This window comes from Fusarium mangiferae (assembly GCF_900044065.1).
Source record: "Fusarium mangiferae strain MRC7560 genome assembly, contig: FMAN_scaffold002, whole genome shotgun sequence".
Taxonomy (NCBI): domain Eukaryota; kingdom Fungi; phylum Ascomycota; class Sordariomycetes; order Hypocreales; family Nectriaceae; genus Fusarium; species Fusarium mangiferae.
The window spans coordinates 2521169-2537278 of NW_024573922.1; the positions used below are offsets into that span (position 1 = coordinate 2521169).

At 49.4% G+C, this 16110-nt stretch overlaps 2 protein-coding genes across 2 annotated transcripts; both read left to right on the top strand.

Moving 5' to 3' along the window:
• Positions 1-656: 656 nt before the first annotated feature.
• On the top strand, positions 657-1334 carry FMAN_05860 (uncharacterized protein; the record flags this gene model as incomplete). Its single annotated transcript, XM_041827432.1, has 2 exons — positions 657-943; positions 1178-1334. 2 exons carry the CDS (start codon positions 657-659, stop codon positions 1332-1334), a joined length of 444 nt encoding a protein of 147 aa, XP_041678395.1.
• Positions 1335-6932: 5598 nt separating this feature from the next.
• FMAN_05859 (uncharacterized protein) lies at positions 6933-7394 on the top strand (the record flags this gene model as incomplete). Its single annotated transcript, XM_041827433.1, has 1 exon — positions 6933-7394. The coding sequence occupies one exon, from the start codon at positions 6933-6935 to the stop codon at positions 7392-7394; it is 462 nt and encodes a 153-aa protein (XP_041678396.1).
• Positions 7395-16110: the final 8716 nt, after the last annotated feature.

Genomic DNA, 16110 nt, shown 5'->3' on the forward strand with positions numbered 1-16110 from the left:
GTCGTCATGCAAGCAATCGGCCGATCTGGTCATCTCATTCTCCGTCCCCAGTCTCAATGAAATGAAGCTTGGCATTCTCAGACAGCGCTTTCACCTTCTGGTACAAGTCTCTCAGCAGCTCCAAACTGCAAAAAGGGACACCCGTAGAAAAAAGCAACCATAAAAAATTGCACACGGGGAGCCACGGCCCCTCTGTCGAGCCTCGAGCAAGTCTGAGCCTTGAGCCCTACGCAGCCAGTCAAAGGTGTGCCGTTAAACAGCCCTCTAGCAGTTTTAGCCCAGCCTCTAACCTCGCACGGCAAGGTACGTAGCGATAGGCTTTTGTAGATCATGCCCAACTTGGCAGACTGACCAGGTTCAGACTATTTTTGTCACCCAGGACCCAGTGCCTGTCAAGGAGCCTTGACGTCCTAGGCTGATGCACCCGCTTTCAACCTACAATCAACTCTGGGGATATCTCTTGGCACTGTCAATGGGTGGTTAACGATACCCATAGGATCAGGTATCCTGTCAGGCTTTGGTGGAGAGTAAGGGATTCGCCGTGCTATTCCCTAGCGACAATGGCTCAGGGGACTGAAAGTCCGGGATCGAGAAAATTTTCAATATCTCCTTGAATCTCAATCTTGTCAGATCATAGTGGTTATCTGACGAATAAGATGGCTCACTCACCTGGCCATTGGGCACGAGGCAACCACTCCAGTCAGACCACACCACACCCAAAGAATGCCTCTTTGGGTCTTATCGCCCAATTCCTGAATGCGGCTGGCTGGGTGCGTTTGTTGGTTGCCTCTCAGGTTCCCATAAAGTTGACCTGCATGAGAAACTCGGTGGATGTACCCGAAGCCTATCCGCTGTTGATGCTGCAAGGCACAGAGCTTCCCGGTACAGCACAAAATGGTGATACTCAACAGATGCTACGACCGACTCAAGCCGGCATGCATCAGTAAGTACAATCTCGCAACTCCTCAGCTTGTCAGGAAAACCTTTCCCTGGTGAAGAATAGTAATCTTTGCTGGCGTTTACGACCACCGTGGCCTGCTAGCCTTTTGTCCAAGCTCTTGGACCCTTGAAGATACCGCCGTCTATGTACGGTGCTCGCGTCATCCCAGGCGGGCGATCTGCTAGTAGTTTCTTTTTCGTCGATCGAGTACCTGTAGCGCAGCTGAACTGGGCGCAGCGATCGAGGAACAGCGGCAACGAAATTAATTGTTCTTGCACTTCGTGAGCTTCATTGTGCGCAGATTGTCTGCGGCTTGGCTAGACCTTTGTCCAAGTCTCACTTAGATCCCGCCACTGCTCTTTGCACGGACTTCGCTGGAAATAGGGGCTGGTAGACCAAGACCACGAGCACCTACCAGAGAGCTTGGGCAGCCTGGTTGGAGGGTGAGGTGATCGGTGAGCCCACCATAAACAGCACCACCAGACCACGCCAATCTTCATTTTTTCTCAATTGGAGTTCAGAATCCTTGCAACAGCTCGAACCCCCCAGCTGAGATGGTTCATCTGCTCTGTTGATGTGTTGCACCAACTTGTAAGTGCTCATCCTGGACTGGGGCTCGATGTGACTCTACAAGTCTTGAATGGTTGGACAGGACTGCAGCTGAAGCTGTGCAGCTCCTCGATTTGGGATGACCGTGAACGCCACAAACCCCCAACACGGAAATATATTGATTCTGCTTCTGCGAGTTAATCTCATTTGGGATTGCTGACCTGCAGCCTTGAGCGAATCGACGAGAAGAATGCAGCTTTCGGATGAGGCTGGCTCTTTACCCAGCGGTTCGCTTACACGAGGCAGCTGCTGAGATGTGAGATTGGTAACGAAATCTTTCGCTGCGGCCATTATGTTGCAACTGTGTGTCTACTCCCACAGATGGGTGAATTGCAAGGAGTGAACCGGGCTTCCCGCAGACCTGTTGACTGTCCATACACGTGCTATTACGGATCAACTCCCAAATAAGATTGGAGGATATGAACTTTTACAACTCGAGTCCTTTGAGTTAGCGGATAAAAGAGTTCCCTGGCTCCCGCGTGGCCAGTGCCTCGAGCCTCGAGCCTCGTCCCCCGTCCGTTAGCTTTAGGGCATTGTTTGTGGTTCCTGATGCCCCCATGTATGAGCACGGCGCAGGGTACGCAGTAACCCAACGGCGAAAACCTTTCGTACTCGATAATTCTCGGGGTCGACGGCTGCCGACAAAATTCTGTGCTCAATTAAGGAAAGCTCACCGTTCTAGACCGGAAAGTTTGGTTAATAGAGTTCATGACCTGGCTGCGGGCTGGACGGCTGGAACCGTGTCCGAAGACCAAATCCATGGATCAACTTCCAATCTGGTCGCTCTGTCCGACGAGCTAACAGCAGGCACTGCTAATCTCGGACGAGCTGATGAAATCGTGGGGGGACCCTTCGGCTGTTTATCTTATCAAAAAGGTACGATGGAGACTTGCTTGCGTGATGAATCTGCCTCATATGCGCCATATCTTGGTTGATGCAGCTGCGGGCGCTCAAGTGACGACAGATGCAACCCGAGTTATCTGGACAATGGATATTCACTCAATTGAGTGGGGGCCGTATGTACTTTACCTCGGTCATTAACTAATACATACATACATATGCAAGACTTTGACTGCAATAGTCCGTATATCTTCAGGTGTCATCGCCGCGATTGATCGTCCATGCGCTGTGGACATATCGTGAGATCAGCGCTGTTGTGTGAACTTTTGATTCGGCCGTGAATCTTCACAGCTCCTCAAAAATGCACCTTGGTCTTTCGGGTAGCAAAGTTGCTGTACATACTCCATAGCATCGTAGAAATTATAGCCATTGGCAGAAACCTTGATTGAGGTGGTCTTGAAAGCCCGAATGAAACCTAACTAGCACAATTGCCGCGACATGCCGAGTAAAATTGTTGATTGGCGAACAATAAAGCCATTATCTCTCGACAGGCGATTAAGAGGCAATATTCTAAGCATATCGCGTTCGATTGCGTCTTCAATACGTCGGATTGGTGGATATGTCAAAACTGCCTCGAAACGTTGTTAGATAAGACTTGACAGTAAGACCCAGCCAGGCGTGTTTCAGAGAGTGCAGGATACGCAATGTATCACTGAAAGATTATGCATGTTTGCTATCTTCGACCAGGCCCCGGCGTCGCTGATTCCACAAGAATCCGGGGAATAGTACTGGCGTCTTGTCAAACTTACCTCGAAGGGAACCAATATTGACGACATGCACCCCAGAGGCAGTATTGACCCGCTAGTGCCAGAGACTACGGACTAAGAGCAGCGAAATGGGCGTGATAGACGACGATGCGACCTTGTTGTTTTCAAAGAGGTTGGAATAAGTGGTCAGGCGGCAGAAACAGGACGGGGATGCAGTTGGATGGAGTGCAGATCAATGGTAGAGAATGATTCGCTCCGAGCCCCTTGCTGTATCGGCCCCCAGAAGCAGGTATGATCAAAAGAGGAATGGCTTTACTGAGAAGTCCAAGAGATCAGCGACGCATGCTTCGGAGAGCAAGAAAACCTCGTACCTTGATATGGACTGTCAAAATAAATCAAGTAAGATAAGTGCTTAGGCCTGTGCTAAGTTACCTAAGTATTTTTGTCATCCATGATCGAGGTCCCGAGTTTTCTTTCCTCCACTAGACATGGCTCTGAATGCTGGTGTTAGTTGATGATCACGATAGGTGGCCGGCCATTGTCAATTTCTCTCCCGCTCTGCTGCAATTCCCGGTGAACCTGGGGTAAGACGCTGAGCGCACAGGCTGGTTTGACTCGCAGCGCCCAAAAGCTCCTTCAGGTCATCGACGCTTCAACTGACACAAGCGCTAATTCATGGACGGCAGGGCTGTGGGCATGCTCTAAAACTGAGAAAAAGAGAAAAGATGCGCACAGCAGGGCAAGATCGTAATGCCATACAGTAAGTGCATGGCGGTTGGTCTGTCCTTCATGATGCCCTTGTGCATCCATTGAGGTGCACATATCATCCTTGGTGTCATTCCTCGAGGCAAGTAGTTTGTGCTCTGATACTCTGCTGCACGACAACAGTCTGGCATTTTAGAAATGTAAAGAGCCTCACGAACCTCGTCGAGACCAGCCCATGGTGGCTTGTGGCGATGATATGAAGAATCTTATACTCCTTTGTAGAATATACAGCGAAAAATCAAGGGTACAGTGCAGTAGATCTTCTATTGTTGGCCAGGTCACGGCCGAGACCAACCCTTGAAATGAATGCTCTGGTGGCGAGCTGCGCGGATTGTAATTGTGGTTGTTCCATTGTAACCCAAGATTATTGATTAAGGTTGCTGGTTTCAGCAACGGTCGCCTCCTCAAGGTATGATGGCGACACTGAACCATTACGGTTGATAGGAGCTTGATGGCCATTGGCTGATTGGCTATCAAGGTGCAAGATCTGGGCCAATGGTGTGATGCACTTCATGTAGAACACAGAAGGTTGATCGTGGGAGAGCGGCAGTCGAAACTGTTGTTCAATGGTACGGATACTGAAGAAATGACAGCATCCGTAAACCCGGTGGAGGGCTCTGAATGGTCGATTGCTGTTCAGAACGCCCATTCAGGAAGCTGACCTTGGTTCCATACATGCCTGGCGCACTCTTCGAAGGCATCAACATGCAATTCGTTACCAGATGGCGTCACTCTCACTCCCTGTCGCATCAAGCGTTTCGAGCGTCTCACAAAGTTCGATTGCGCGTCTGCTTAGTTCTTGGTCGAGGTTGCTTTGGCTGCTCTCTATGGCGTCAGGAAGATCCTAGTCATGTGGTTCAATGTGTAATGTCTGGTTATGAACTGTAGCATTAACTGAACGGCACAGAAAGTTCGAGTTTGTATGAATGAATCTATGCCGTGTCTGTGCTTTCATACTATTCGCCCATTGTGCAACGTATTCGAGCATCGATATCTTAAATCCTCCTGTTGCGGAGTCGCGACAGGAACTAGCCATTGCTAACGAGCTGCTAAGTTGTTGAGATTGACAAGACTAGATTGATTGACCCTTATGACCCTGAAAGGAGAGCAGAACTCAAAGAGCACGTTGTCAATGTTAGTGGTTATTTTGCGTGCTTCAGGTGGAGAAAGATGTGAAGTGAAGTGAAGCAGCTAAAGTGGAGAGAAATGGAGATGGGAGACGGCAGCAAGGATGTGGGGAAGAGGGGCACTGGAGACGCTATACCTTGACGGGCTTAGATCATTGGCACTAAGCTCATTGCGTTTCTCTTGCGGGCGCACAGCTACTGGGTTCCTGCCTGAGGCCTTTATTCTCCTGGGCCAGCTAGGCCAGTCATTCCCTTCCCAAGGGGCGGGCACTTTTATAGTCGGTCCCATTCCTGTGGGTCGCTGTGGTAGAGTCCGTTTTGAAGCATTGGGAAGCATACAAGCGCCAAATAGATTGCACTACGCCGCAGCACATAGCAGCAGCTTACAGCAGAAGCAGCATGAAGCAGCATAATACAGTATGTACGAGTAAGAGACAAACAGGGAGAGTGCATCAACTCGCTTGTATCCCCCTCCCCAGACTCGACTGTGATCACGAATATCATCCATTGACCATTCATGAGCGGGGTGGTCACTGGGTCAAAACAGAATGCCAGCAATGAAATCCCATCAAGAAGTGAATTTACGATGGTCGACTTGGAAGCAGACCACTGTCGAACAGGCCTCACACCACTGAGGGCGGAGGGCACGGGGGTCCAACACCCTTTGTGCAGCACAATCACCTTTCGTCTTGCGGGGAGAGGGGGCACTTGGGGCACTCCGAAAGCTCCAGCAAGCGGGCAGAACCGTGCAGAATTGCACGGTAGGTGACGGAAAACAGAGGCGAGCAACAGCCCACTGCCCACCTCCGGTGTCGCTATCGTGCTGAGTCTGTTCATCAGCTCAGTCCCCAGCGAAAAATCTCGGCTGATGCCCTCACGGTGCCATCCGGGACCCTCAAGGCCCCCGTTGGAAACCCATCTGAGTCACCTCATCGAAGCTCAATATGGGTGATTGCTCTCGTGGGCATGAACTGAGCATAATTGAATCATCGAAAAATTTTCGTTTATCCATCGCAATCTCGTAGCCTTCCTTGGCAAATTCGGGAAACGCAGGCAGGGAAGAGCAGACACAGTCAAGTCAGCCAGCCAATGTCTCCAGCAGAATCACACGCCTGTGTCTGGTGTTTGAATGTCTTGGGTCGTCTGGTTCTTTGGTCTTGGAGGCTTGTCTTGTCCTCTGTAGCCTACAGCCTACAGCCTACAGAAGTGAGAGCTCACTGGAAGGGACGGGCACCTCTTTGATCTCTGCATGGATCTCCACTCCTCTTGCTATTGCTGGCACTCCCTCTCCAACACTCCCTCAGGATGAGACACCCAGGTGTGCCTAGACCTTCATCACACACCCAGTTGAAACGAGAGCAACCCACACCCGGCGGGCGTCCCATCAGAGCCCATGGTGGACCAATTTTTCCTGAACGTGCTTCTTCTATTGGATCTTTGCTTGCACTAACATCTTTGCTGCAGGGCATTGAGAGCGGCAAGGCGCCCCCACCTGTCTGCAAAACTCCACCAAGACAAGTACGTATCGATGAAGCAGTGGTGTGCCTAGGTGCCTTGGTACCCTCCTCCACGAATTCCTAGGCAATGTACCTCTAGCGCCATCCTGGTCGTGCAACTGATCATCGACCAAGGCTGTGCCTGGGCCACTGACCAAGAATATACATAACCCTTCCCCTCGAACCTCTTGACCTCTGATCTCCTCCACCATCATCTCGACTCTTTCACTTCGCAATCCTTTCAATTGCTTCTTCTCCATCTTGAACTATTGATCTTGCTCGACATCACTTGGATATAAAGGAGATTTCACTTCTCTTGCCTCTTGGGTTGCTCCCTTCACACACCAACCACTCTTCCTTCTCATCAACCACATACACCACCGCAGCCATGGACTGTGATTCTTGGGCTCACTCCTTCTGCCTCGCTTGCGACAAGCAGGTCCAATCATCAACTGATGCCTACTGTTCCGAGTCTTGCAGACTGGCCGACTTCGAGAAGACCTCAACAACAAGCTCTCAAGCCAGCTCGCCCGGTCTCGCTTCTCCTCCTTGCCAATGGTCATCGAAATCCTCCAGCTCGGGCTTCTACCTGTCCCCCGCCTACGATTTCTCTAACGCAAAGCCATACGGATCAAGGCACATGAGCCAAACTACTTTCAAGCCTTACGGCACTGAGCAGTCAACTATCCGATCCCTCACTCCCTCGAGCTCCCACAGCAGCCTCTGCTCCATGCAAAGTACCTCAACAACAGGAGAGTCAAGCCAACTGTCAGACAAAGCGAGGAAGGAACTCCGAGCATACGCAGTGTCCTTCGACAATGTGAGGACCCAGCGAAGGCGCTCATACTAAGCACGATACCACAACGACATAACTCACACACATGCAACCTCACCTCTAAACACCATCTAAAAACATATCATCACGCAACTCATTCAACATCTACAACATCAAACGCATCAACGAAACCTCAACTCATACTTCACGCCTTTTTCCTTTTATCTTTATCGAAGAATTTGTTTGTAACAAAGACGGGCATTACACCGGAGCACTGCATTAAAAAAAAGTTTATTTTTACATCGACCCATCACGATTTCTTTCCGTCTCAACCAATATTTGGTGGGACAATCTTGGGCGGTTTATTTGTCCATCGGTATCTTGTATCAAATACAGGGCGGGTTGATATCATATCAAGTTTCAGAACATGGATTACGGGAGCACGGGAGGTTTATCATGATACCGGGATACGAACGGCTGGGGACATTTGGGTCTGGCGTACAGGACCGACCAGGCAAGAAGCCGGTCGATGGATTATTCTATTGGGAGGTATAACTGCGCTTTTTGACTACGGGGCACTGGGCATTGACAGGAACTGCGGAAGACTGCACTACACTGCACAGCATAGCACATCATTGGATACCATAGCATAGTATAGCCAAAAGAGATTTTTTTTCTCCCTCCACACAAAGCAAGCCAAGTCTCTAAAGTATGAGTGTGCATAACTCTCCGTGTTTCGTCTGCTTTCCCTCGAGTGTCAACCCAACTTGAATTGCATAATCGGCGGGTATTATTAGTCTCATACATAGGCACAACACATTGACACCATGTGGGTAGAATTGCTTTTCTCGGGGTTTTACGACCAAGTTCACAGTCACCGCCAGGGAGAGAGACTGGGATGGATCGACTTTTCATCTGTAGTGACTCAGCAATTTCGGCTCCACGTGTCCCAATGTTAAACAGTTAAGCAAGGAGGATCGAGGTTTCGGCGGCATTGAAATCTGTTACCATCGTCGAAGCTAAAATTCTACAACTAAGTTAAGTTACCATTAGACGGATGCGCGCGCGCAGCGAAGGGCAAGGGTTGTCCTCCGGTAGTTCCAGACAAGGTCTAATGGCTGAGTAACAGCAAAGAAAGATTTGCAAAAGTCAGAAGACAATACTGCAAACTAGCCTAAGAGCCGCTTTCAGCTCCGTTCCCCAGACTCGAAGTGAAAGCTTGGCCGGGACTACTACTACTAATTGCTGTGTGAGCCATAACAGCTCCGATGGCCGGCCATAACCCGCTTGTTTATGGAGACAGCCTGACTAACAATCTCAAAGATTCAACGTCCTCGTGGATGTCAATTAGCATGATTTCTGTTTTTCGCCTCGCCGATGAACGGGGCCTCATGAAACCGAGATTCGCAATTTGGGTGTCATGCGGCTCAAAAGTCAAAAAGGCAAAGTTCAGTCAGAGCTTGTTTTGGAACCCGAAACGTGCTCGCCTGTTGCTGTTAACATGATGCCACCACGAAAATGAAAAAAGAGTACGTATCGTCATATTTGCACCCGAAGTTGCCCATTGTTGTGATATCGTAAGCCAAGTCGATTCGTTGAAGCTAAGTACAGTACTAGAGTAAACTCTACGATACACCCGCTTGGTAGGTAGTAGCCGACCTCTCTCATCAAGTTGCCCCCTGGGGATTCCGTTCATGCAACCATCATGCCCCTTGATAGGGATAAGGGAGCGAGCGATATGAGATAGAGGAGGCTTGGGCCGATAAAGCACGGAAAGGTTTTTCCTCCAACACTTACTTATCAGACTTTAGCCCAAGTCAAGCCGAGAGCTAGAGGCTGACAAGATGACTTGAGCACACCTGGTCTATCTTTAGAAGAGATGAAGCCCTATCATTTTGTCACCTGCCACCTAAGAGTCTACCCAGTGACATTGAACAAAGATTTTAGCTTCCCGAAAGCCCGGTCACTAGAAAGGTACAGACAGTAACTACCTATGTACGATACGGGCCCAAATGGAGCAAAGGGGGTCGGTCAATTGGTCTCTGAACGTCATGATCATTGCGGGCCGTGAATCAACTTAGCCCCAAGGCTTAGGCTTAGGTATGGAGACTCAATAACGCCTGGCTCGCTCTGCCAGCGCATCCTCCATCTTCATCGGCGATTCTCAACTGAATTTGATGATCTGAGCTAGCAACGGACCCTCGCACGTGTGCAATAAGGGAAAGTTTTATGGTGGATTGGCATTGATCACGTCTGCGCTTTTGGGGGGGTTTTGTTTTACAATTAGGGGACCCAAGAGCTATGACCCTGAAACAAACAATCAGCCAACCCAATATTGAGAAAATTTTCACATCTCTTTGTTCTGTTTTGTTGTTGGTGAAATTGAAGGGCGTCAGGGCGTGTAGAAGATCCAACCAAAAGCTCTGCAAGGGCATCTTGAAGATTTGCATCTTCCAACCAAAATGGACATGGCGCATAACTTGTCTTGTTTGAACTTGGAAATAGACGGGTACGTACCGGGATTTGCATTGGTCGGCTCAGATCGACATCATTTCTTCGGCAGGGTCCGGTCATCGTGAGATTTGCACTTCAAATTTTCAGGGCAAAGCATGCAGCAGTCTCCAGCTTTTCCAGTCTCGTGTCTGGGGGGGGGGGGGGGGGGGGGGGGATCTGACGCTAAAGGTGTAAAAAAAGAAGATACAGATACAGATACGAGAAGCAAGGTAGCCCACTCTGGTTCTTCTGTCTGCCCATTATCCTGTGATATCCGATGCTGGGCGGGATGATGGATGAGCTGTTTTGTGGTGAAATTGGGGGTTTCTCGGCAGATGGCGAAACAATGCGTCCATCCATAGCCATCCATTGACTGTACTGTACGGTACGGTTCCTCTCGCTCGCTTGGTCCGGCAGTGAAACCCCAAGATTCCGGCATCTCACCCGGGCTTGCTTTGCTCTGCTCTGCTCTGTCTGCATCAGAATCAATAACAAGTATGGAAGTAGCATAATATGGAGCAATGTGGGCTGTTTCGGGAGTATGGGGTCATTTTCATGCTTCACTCTACAACACATCATTCTCACAATCTTAGTCAGGCTGTGCCTTTGGTTGGTATGTGCTAACCTTTTGGCACTTGCATTCGACTCTACTGTATTTCCATCTCGATCCGATCTCCTCTAAGAACCAACGCTTAGAGGGGGTGTTTTGCCTTTCCTCCGTCCTTGGTACCTGACCCTGATGCCTTAGACTACGTGGCAGCCTGTGTACTCTCTACTCTGGACATGTCGAAACCCTGTACCTGTCTGTGCCTGGCTATCATGCCTGACCCTGGGAAGGAAAACTTCTCTTTTGATCGGCGGGCTCGGGCCGGAGGTTGCGTCGCGCCGTGAATGGATGAGATGCGCTGTGTGTTGTGTTGTGTTGTGTTGCTTGTGCTGCCGGAAACTCACACCTCTTTCTATGTGACGTCGGCTCGCGCCAATTCAGGTTCAACCCTTGCTTGCTCCATTGTGCCTTGCTTGGTTCAAGGGACATCATAATTATCACATCAAATACTTTGGTCCTTGATCATGGTTGTTTCGGCCTGCTCCGCTAGGCGTGTCAATTCCATCTTGTCATTTGGATGGAGCCTGTGTAAGTCGAATTGAAGTGAGGGATGGCTCTAACTCATACAAAGAAAATGCAAGGTTGCAGAGTATCCATCGTGGCTTTGCATTACTTTGCTCTGCTTTGGAGCACGCACAATGGACTTTGGTACCGCCAAAGCACGGCATTTGCACAACTGTCGATATTGACCAGTACCCTTGGATCTCAATGTCTTGAGCATTTTGTTTTTGCTTTTTATTTCAAGCGTCTCGGCCAATTAAGCTCCCAGAACGTCCCGGGTATCATCTCGGCATTCTTTGTCTCTGCGGCTCTTCAGCATGTTTATCATAATCGTCATGACAGGGTAACATAGGCTGATGTTTTAGAAACAAAACAATGGCCTCTGTATTCTTTTCTGCTCTCTTCACATTCCATGACCAAGTCAGCGAGCCACTTCCAATCAAGGTCTCACCAAGAGAAAAGAAATTTTTTCATCTTGTTCTTGTTCAACGGCTTCCGGTTCGTCGCTTGGTCCGGGTCCCTGTCGTGTCAGCGGTTGAGGTGTGACAAAGGCAGGGCGGCTGTGATACGTTAGCATCCATGTCAGTCGTTGTGCAACGCGATACACATGCCTCTGGCCAAAAGAGGATATCGTCCTGAAGTCAAACAAGAGAGTATGAATCAGCCTCTATCCGTGCAAGCAAGGGAGTTCTCACAGCTCGTCAACACGACATCAGACTATACCAACACCCTTTCTTTATCCCTCATCTTCATCCCCGAGTTGTCTCCAAGGCAAACGCCCTTTGTTCTGTATCTGATGCCAGGATCAGGAAACATCCAGGTACCTCTGGTGTGGTTACACCACGTGGAATCATGCCCACCATCAGCAACTGCGGCTCAAAGGCCGAGTGGACGTCTCAACGCCTCTTGCACCACTCGCTCACTCACTCGCCCAATGCCTGTGCCATTGACTACAACCACAGCCATTTCCGACATGCTGCAACTCTGTTGATGCCTTGTTTTTCATGCTGATATGATTTGATCCGTCGGCTATTCCAACGTCGATTCGATAGGCTGTTACGTTGACACATACGTCCCCGTTTCAGATTGGGGGATCATCGTTTATGCCGAGCGAGCGGCATTTCACTTACACGCTTACACGTACCTCACTCAGGCTCCAGCGCCAAATTTCTGACGGCATTCTCCCTCTGCCTCTGCCTCTGCCTCGTCCAATAACGGAAGATCCGGCTATTATGGGTCAATCCGTCTTACACTGTCTCCCTTCAGTTTCCATTTGTAACGGTGGTGTTTACAAAGACCAATTGCCTTGCTGAGACTTCTGAACAGGGTCTCGTTGTGCAATGCGAAGCCTGGCAATGGTGTTGCATCAGGAAAGGCGCCATGTCAATGCCATCCAGCCGAGGATAATCTCAAAGGCAAATTTGGATCCCTACGACTACATACTGTTATCTCGCCTATGGGGAAATACATGGACGGGTTTCTCCCACGTCTGTCTGAGACCTGAAGGATGAAGGGGTGCGACCATTTACACCCGCGGCGCCCTTTGGGCAGCCATGTCTCTGAATTACCATGTTCTACCGCGTTCGCGACTCCAAGCCATGAATTCCTTTGCACATGTTTTGCTACTGCGTAGGTGGAGGCGGTGTCTTGTTGCCCACCAAGCCGGGACTACATAGGACGTCAGCCCAGAACGCCTGTCTCGTACGGTCCAGCACGGCCGTATTGACTATCCCATGCTTATTATGGCGTCTTTTCGTGCTTCTTATTCCAGTCTCCAAACTTTCAGCTAGACAAGGCATGGCCCCCACCGCCTTTGCTGGGCCGTGTGCTTATGTCTTGCGCAGATACATACAGACGTTTTCTATCACAGTGTCGTTGCTTTTTTAGGCGCTTGATATCCTTCGAAAGAGCACCGAAACATGTCGTAGCCTATCAATACCCGGTCCCCCGATGTGTTGATCTATGACAAGTCTTTACAAGCTTAGTAGAAACGAGTGGTTGTTACAAAAGTGCTACAAGATTGGATGGCGAGACGCTGTGTGTTAGCAGATCATGTTGCACTTATGCGGTACTTGGGGTATACGTGATTCAGGGACTCAATGAGATATTGATAATATATCGTGTTATATGAGCATAGTTATGGCCATAGCTCCTAGGCACTGGCAAGCTATCATTGTCTCCGGATATGTGCATGCTCGCCTCGGTTGCCAAAAGCTGATGGATCCGTTTCATGATCCTCCCTCGAGGAACAACCAAGTACATGAGGCTGGCTCAAACGACCCTGGAATGGCTGAGCTGTAATTTGTTATCTCTGTGTTCATCACATCGAGATTCTGGAGCTTCGAGAAACTTTGTGGAACACGAGCTTGGGCCAGGGGTTGAAAAAGAACTTAAGCAGGGCAACATGTCTAACAATTCCTGGATCTTTGCCCTCTCTTGTTGGTAGCTGCGCTCTTCCTTTCTTTTTTTTTCACGCTCAATAGCGCCTTGTCTTTAAGCCATCATGACGCGCACCACCTCATATGTGTATGAATGCATATAGGCAGGTCCCGCTCCTTGTCTCCAAGTTGTGCAACCCGAGTAGGCAGAGAGACAAGACATGCCATTAACCGGGTAGGAAGCCGGTATCAGGAAGAGACCCAGGCGATTGGGTGTGTGTATTTGTCTCTCACTGATTTCTCTCATGCTTACATAGAGTACAGTTGCTTGTGAGAAATGTCTATGCCGTACTCATGACGTGAAGTTATTAGTGTAATACCGGATCAGGTGCAGCTGGAACTCGGATGCTCTGACTACCTTAACTAGGTAGGGTAGGCGTGGTATGATGGAGAGAGATGAGACAGAGTCACAATAAACATTGGTCTCCAACTCTTACTCACGGTTATTCTCGTCAAGCCTCGGACATGCATTGTGCACAGTCCTTTGTTAGTGTTTGGTGCTTGTCTACAGTGGATAACGTTAACTTTACATCCATAGCTGTGAGACATGAGCTTTCCCCATCTCGTTCCCCCACGTTGGAGGTGGAGTTCGGGCTCTCACGGCGTCCTTGGACGGATGAAGACGGCATGAAAAACACAGTCATCGAGTTTCAATGGTGTCGTTAAGTGGGAATCGCTGCATGTTGTGTTGCAAGAGGCGAATTAAGGCGTCAACTATCACCATCGCCAGTCACTGAGTGTCTATCCACAATCAACGGCCTCATTTTGGCTTCATTCATTCACGTCCAGGGTGCTCAATTCCTTCATAGGATAACTCCCTCCCAGAATCGGGTATAGAGGCATGGCAAACAAAGGGCCACTGGTCGCGAACAGACGTTTTCTTTTTTTTTTTTTTTTTTGCCCTCCCCAAGTTCCAAGCCTCTTCAGGTCCCGATCCCCCAAATGGTGACATTAGAGGGTCACATCCGCATTCATTATACCAGTTTAGACTTTTTTCCTCTCTCATTTTGCAGGACCAAGTGCTCCAACTGGTTCAAATCTCCTCCCCCAACACACCACACGACACTAAGGTAACTAACAACCCCAGAAATTTTACGGGGGCCGGTTATCGCGGGGATGGCTTTCGTAAGCTCCAAACCTTCAAGGGCACGGCCGTTCGTGAAGCGAGGCCATCACCATCTGGACCACTCACCATCAACGGAGGCGCCCCTGTAGCGGGAGGCAAAAAGGCCAACAAAGTCCAAACAGAACCATATCGAAACCCAAGCCTAAAGCGTAGGGTTCCTCCGTTGTGACCCTCCAGCTCAAGCTGCTATGGCCTCTCTGCCTCTCTCTCCCCTGCCCTAGGAGCACGCTAGGCTAAGACGTTATCAACGATCGTCAAAAGCTTGGCTCTTTGGAGAGGAGGAGTGGACGCTTGCAGGATCTGGGAGCATCTAGAGTTTCGCCTATTCGATATCCCGAGAGGTCTTGTGGTATCCCATGTCTGACTATCTCTGTTTTTCCTCCTCAAGTTTTTCGTCAAGGAGGTCCTCCGAGATTACTCCTAGTGTGATTGATTGATAGTCATGGATATAACTGAGACCATCCATCACAGCTGATAGTTACTAATGGATCGTTCGTGGTGGTGGTGTTAAACCCGTGCCAGTTGTGGTTCATTTCTATTCGCCCGATGTTTTGAACCCTGGTACGAAAATTCTTTCCAGCAGCTCAGTTCGCCTTTCGATCTAAGGTGCAGCGGACAATTCGATCGGGAATAGTTTTGGGGCATGACAGTTTACGCGAAAGCGAGTTTAATAACAAACTCTACTTACTGATACCCCTGACTGCAAATCTTTCCTTTCCTTAAAGGGATATGCTCGTGAATGACAGTTTGTTTGTTATTCACAGTGGATTCTGTCCCATGAGTCTGGTACTGTACGTATCGATTGTGAGCTAAGCCAATGGAACCTTTTGGTACTAGAAAGCTGAGATTGAATGGCTGGCTGAAGTTGGCTGAAGTCGGCTGCATACATACATCCACGATTGTGCCAGACATATGCCGCAATTATCCCGTCATCGAACGTAAATCGCATGTATGTCTGGGATTCACACCCAGTGATATTCGCTTCTTTCTCTCTTGCAGGATCTCTATGACACCCTGACAGGGAATAATGCCCCTAGAGATAACAATTCACTGTACTGCCCTGTCAGATTCTGTTCGGGTATCGGTATTGCATTGGATTGTAAGGGTTCAGGCACACACACACACACACACACACACACACACACACACACACACACACACACACTCACTCACTCACTCACTCACTCACTCACTCACAGACAGTAAGCACACCAGGGCCAGGCACAAGAGATGTAGTCTTCGATTTGTTTTCAAGCCAACCTGCAGTAGCTTCACCACCTACAGGGCACCATCAGATGCACTGAGCTGGCTGACGTGGACATGGCATGACCAAAAGGGCATGCCTAGCATATTCCTTTGTTCCTGTTGCGTGATGGGTCAACTAATCTGGCTATCTGTTTGATAACAACTGAACTGAAATCTCTGCAGCTGAGCGGCGTCTACCGGTGTCTCCTCTCAACTTGACCGACACCCTCAGCTTACCACCCGAAGACGGGCTGTCCATATCACTCACACTGACACGCTAAAGCACCGGCTGTTTCCAAGGGTCCAGCCGCTTCAAACAATCCTTGTATGATGTCCATTAAACAGCATTAGTGAATCCCCTCAGCGTTTCCCCGTCCCCAT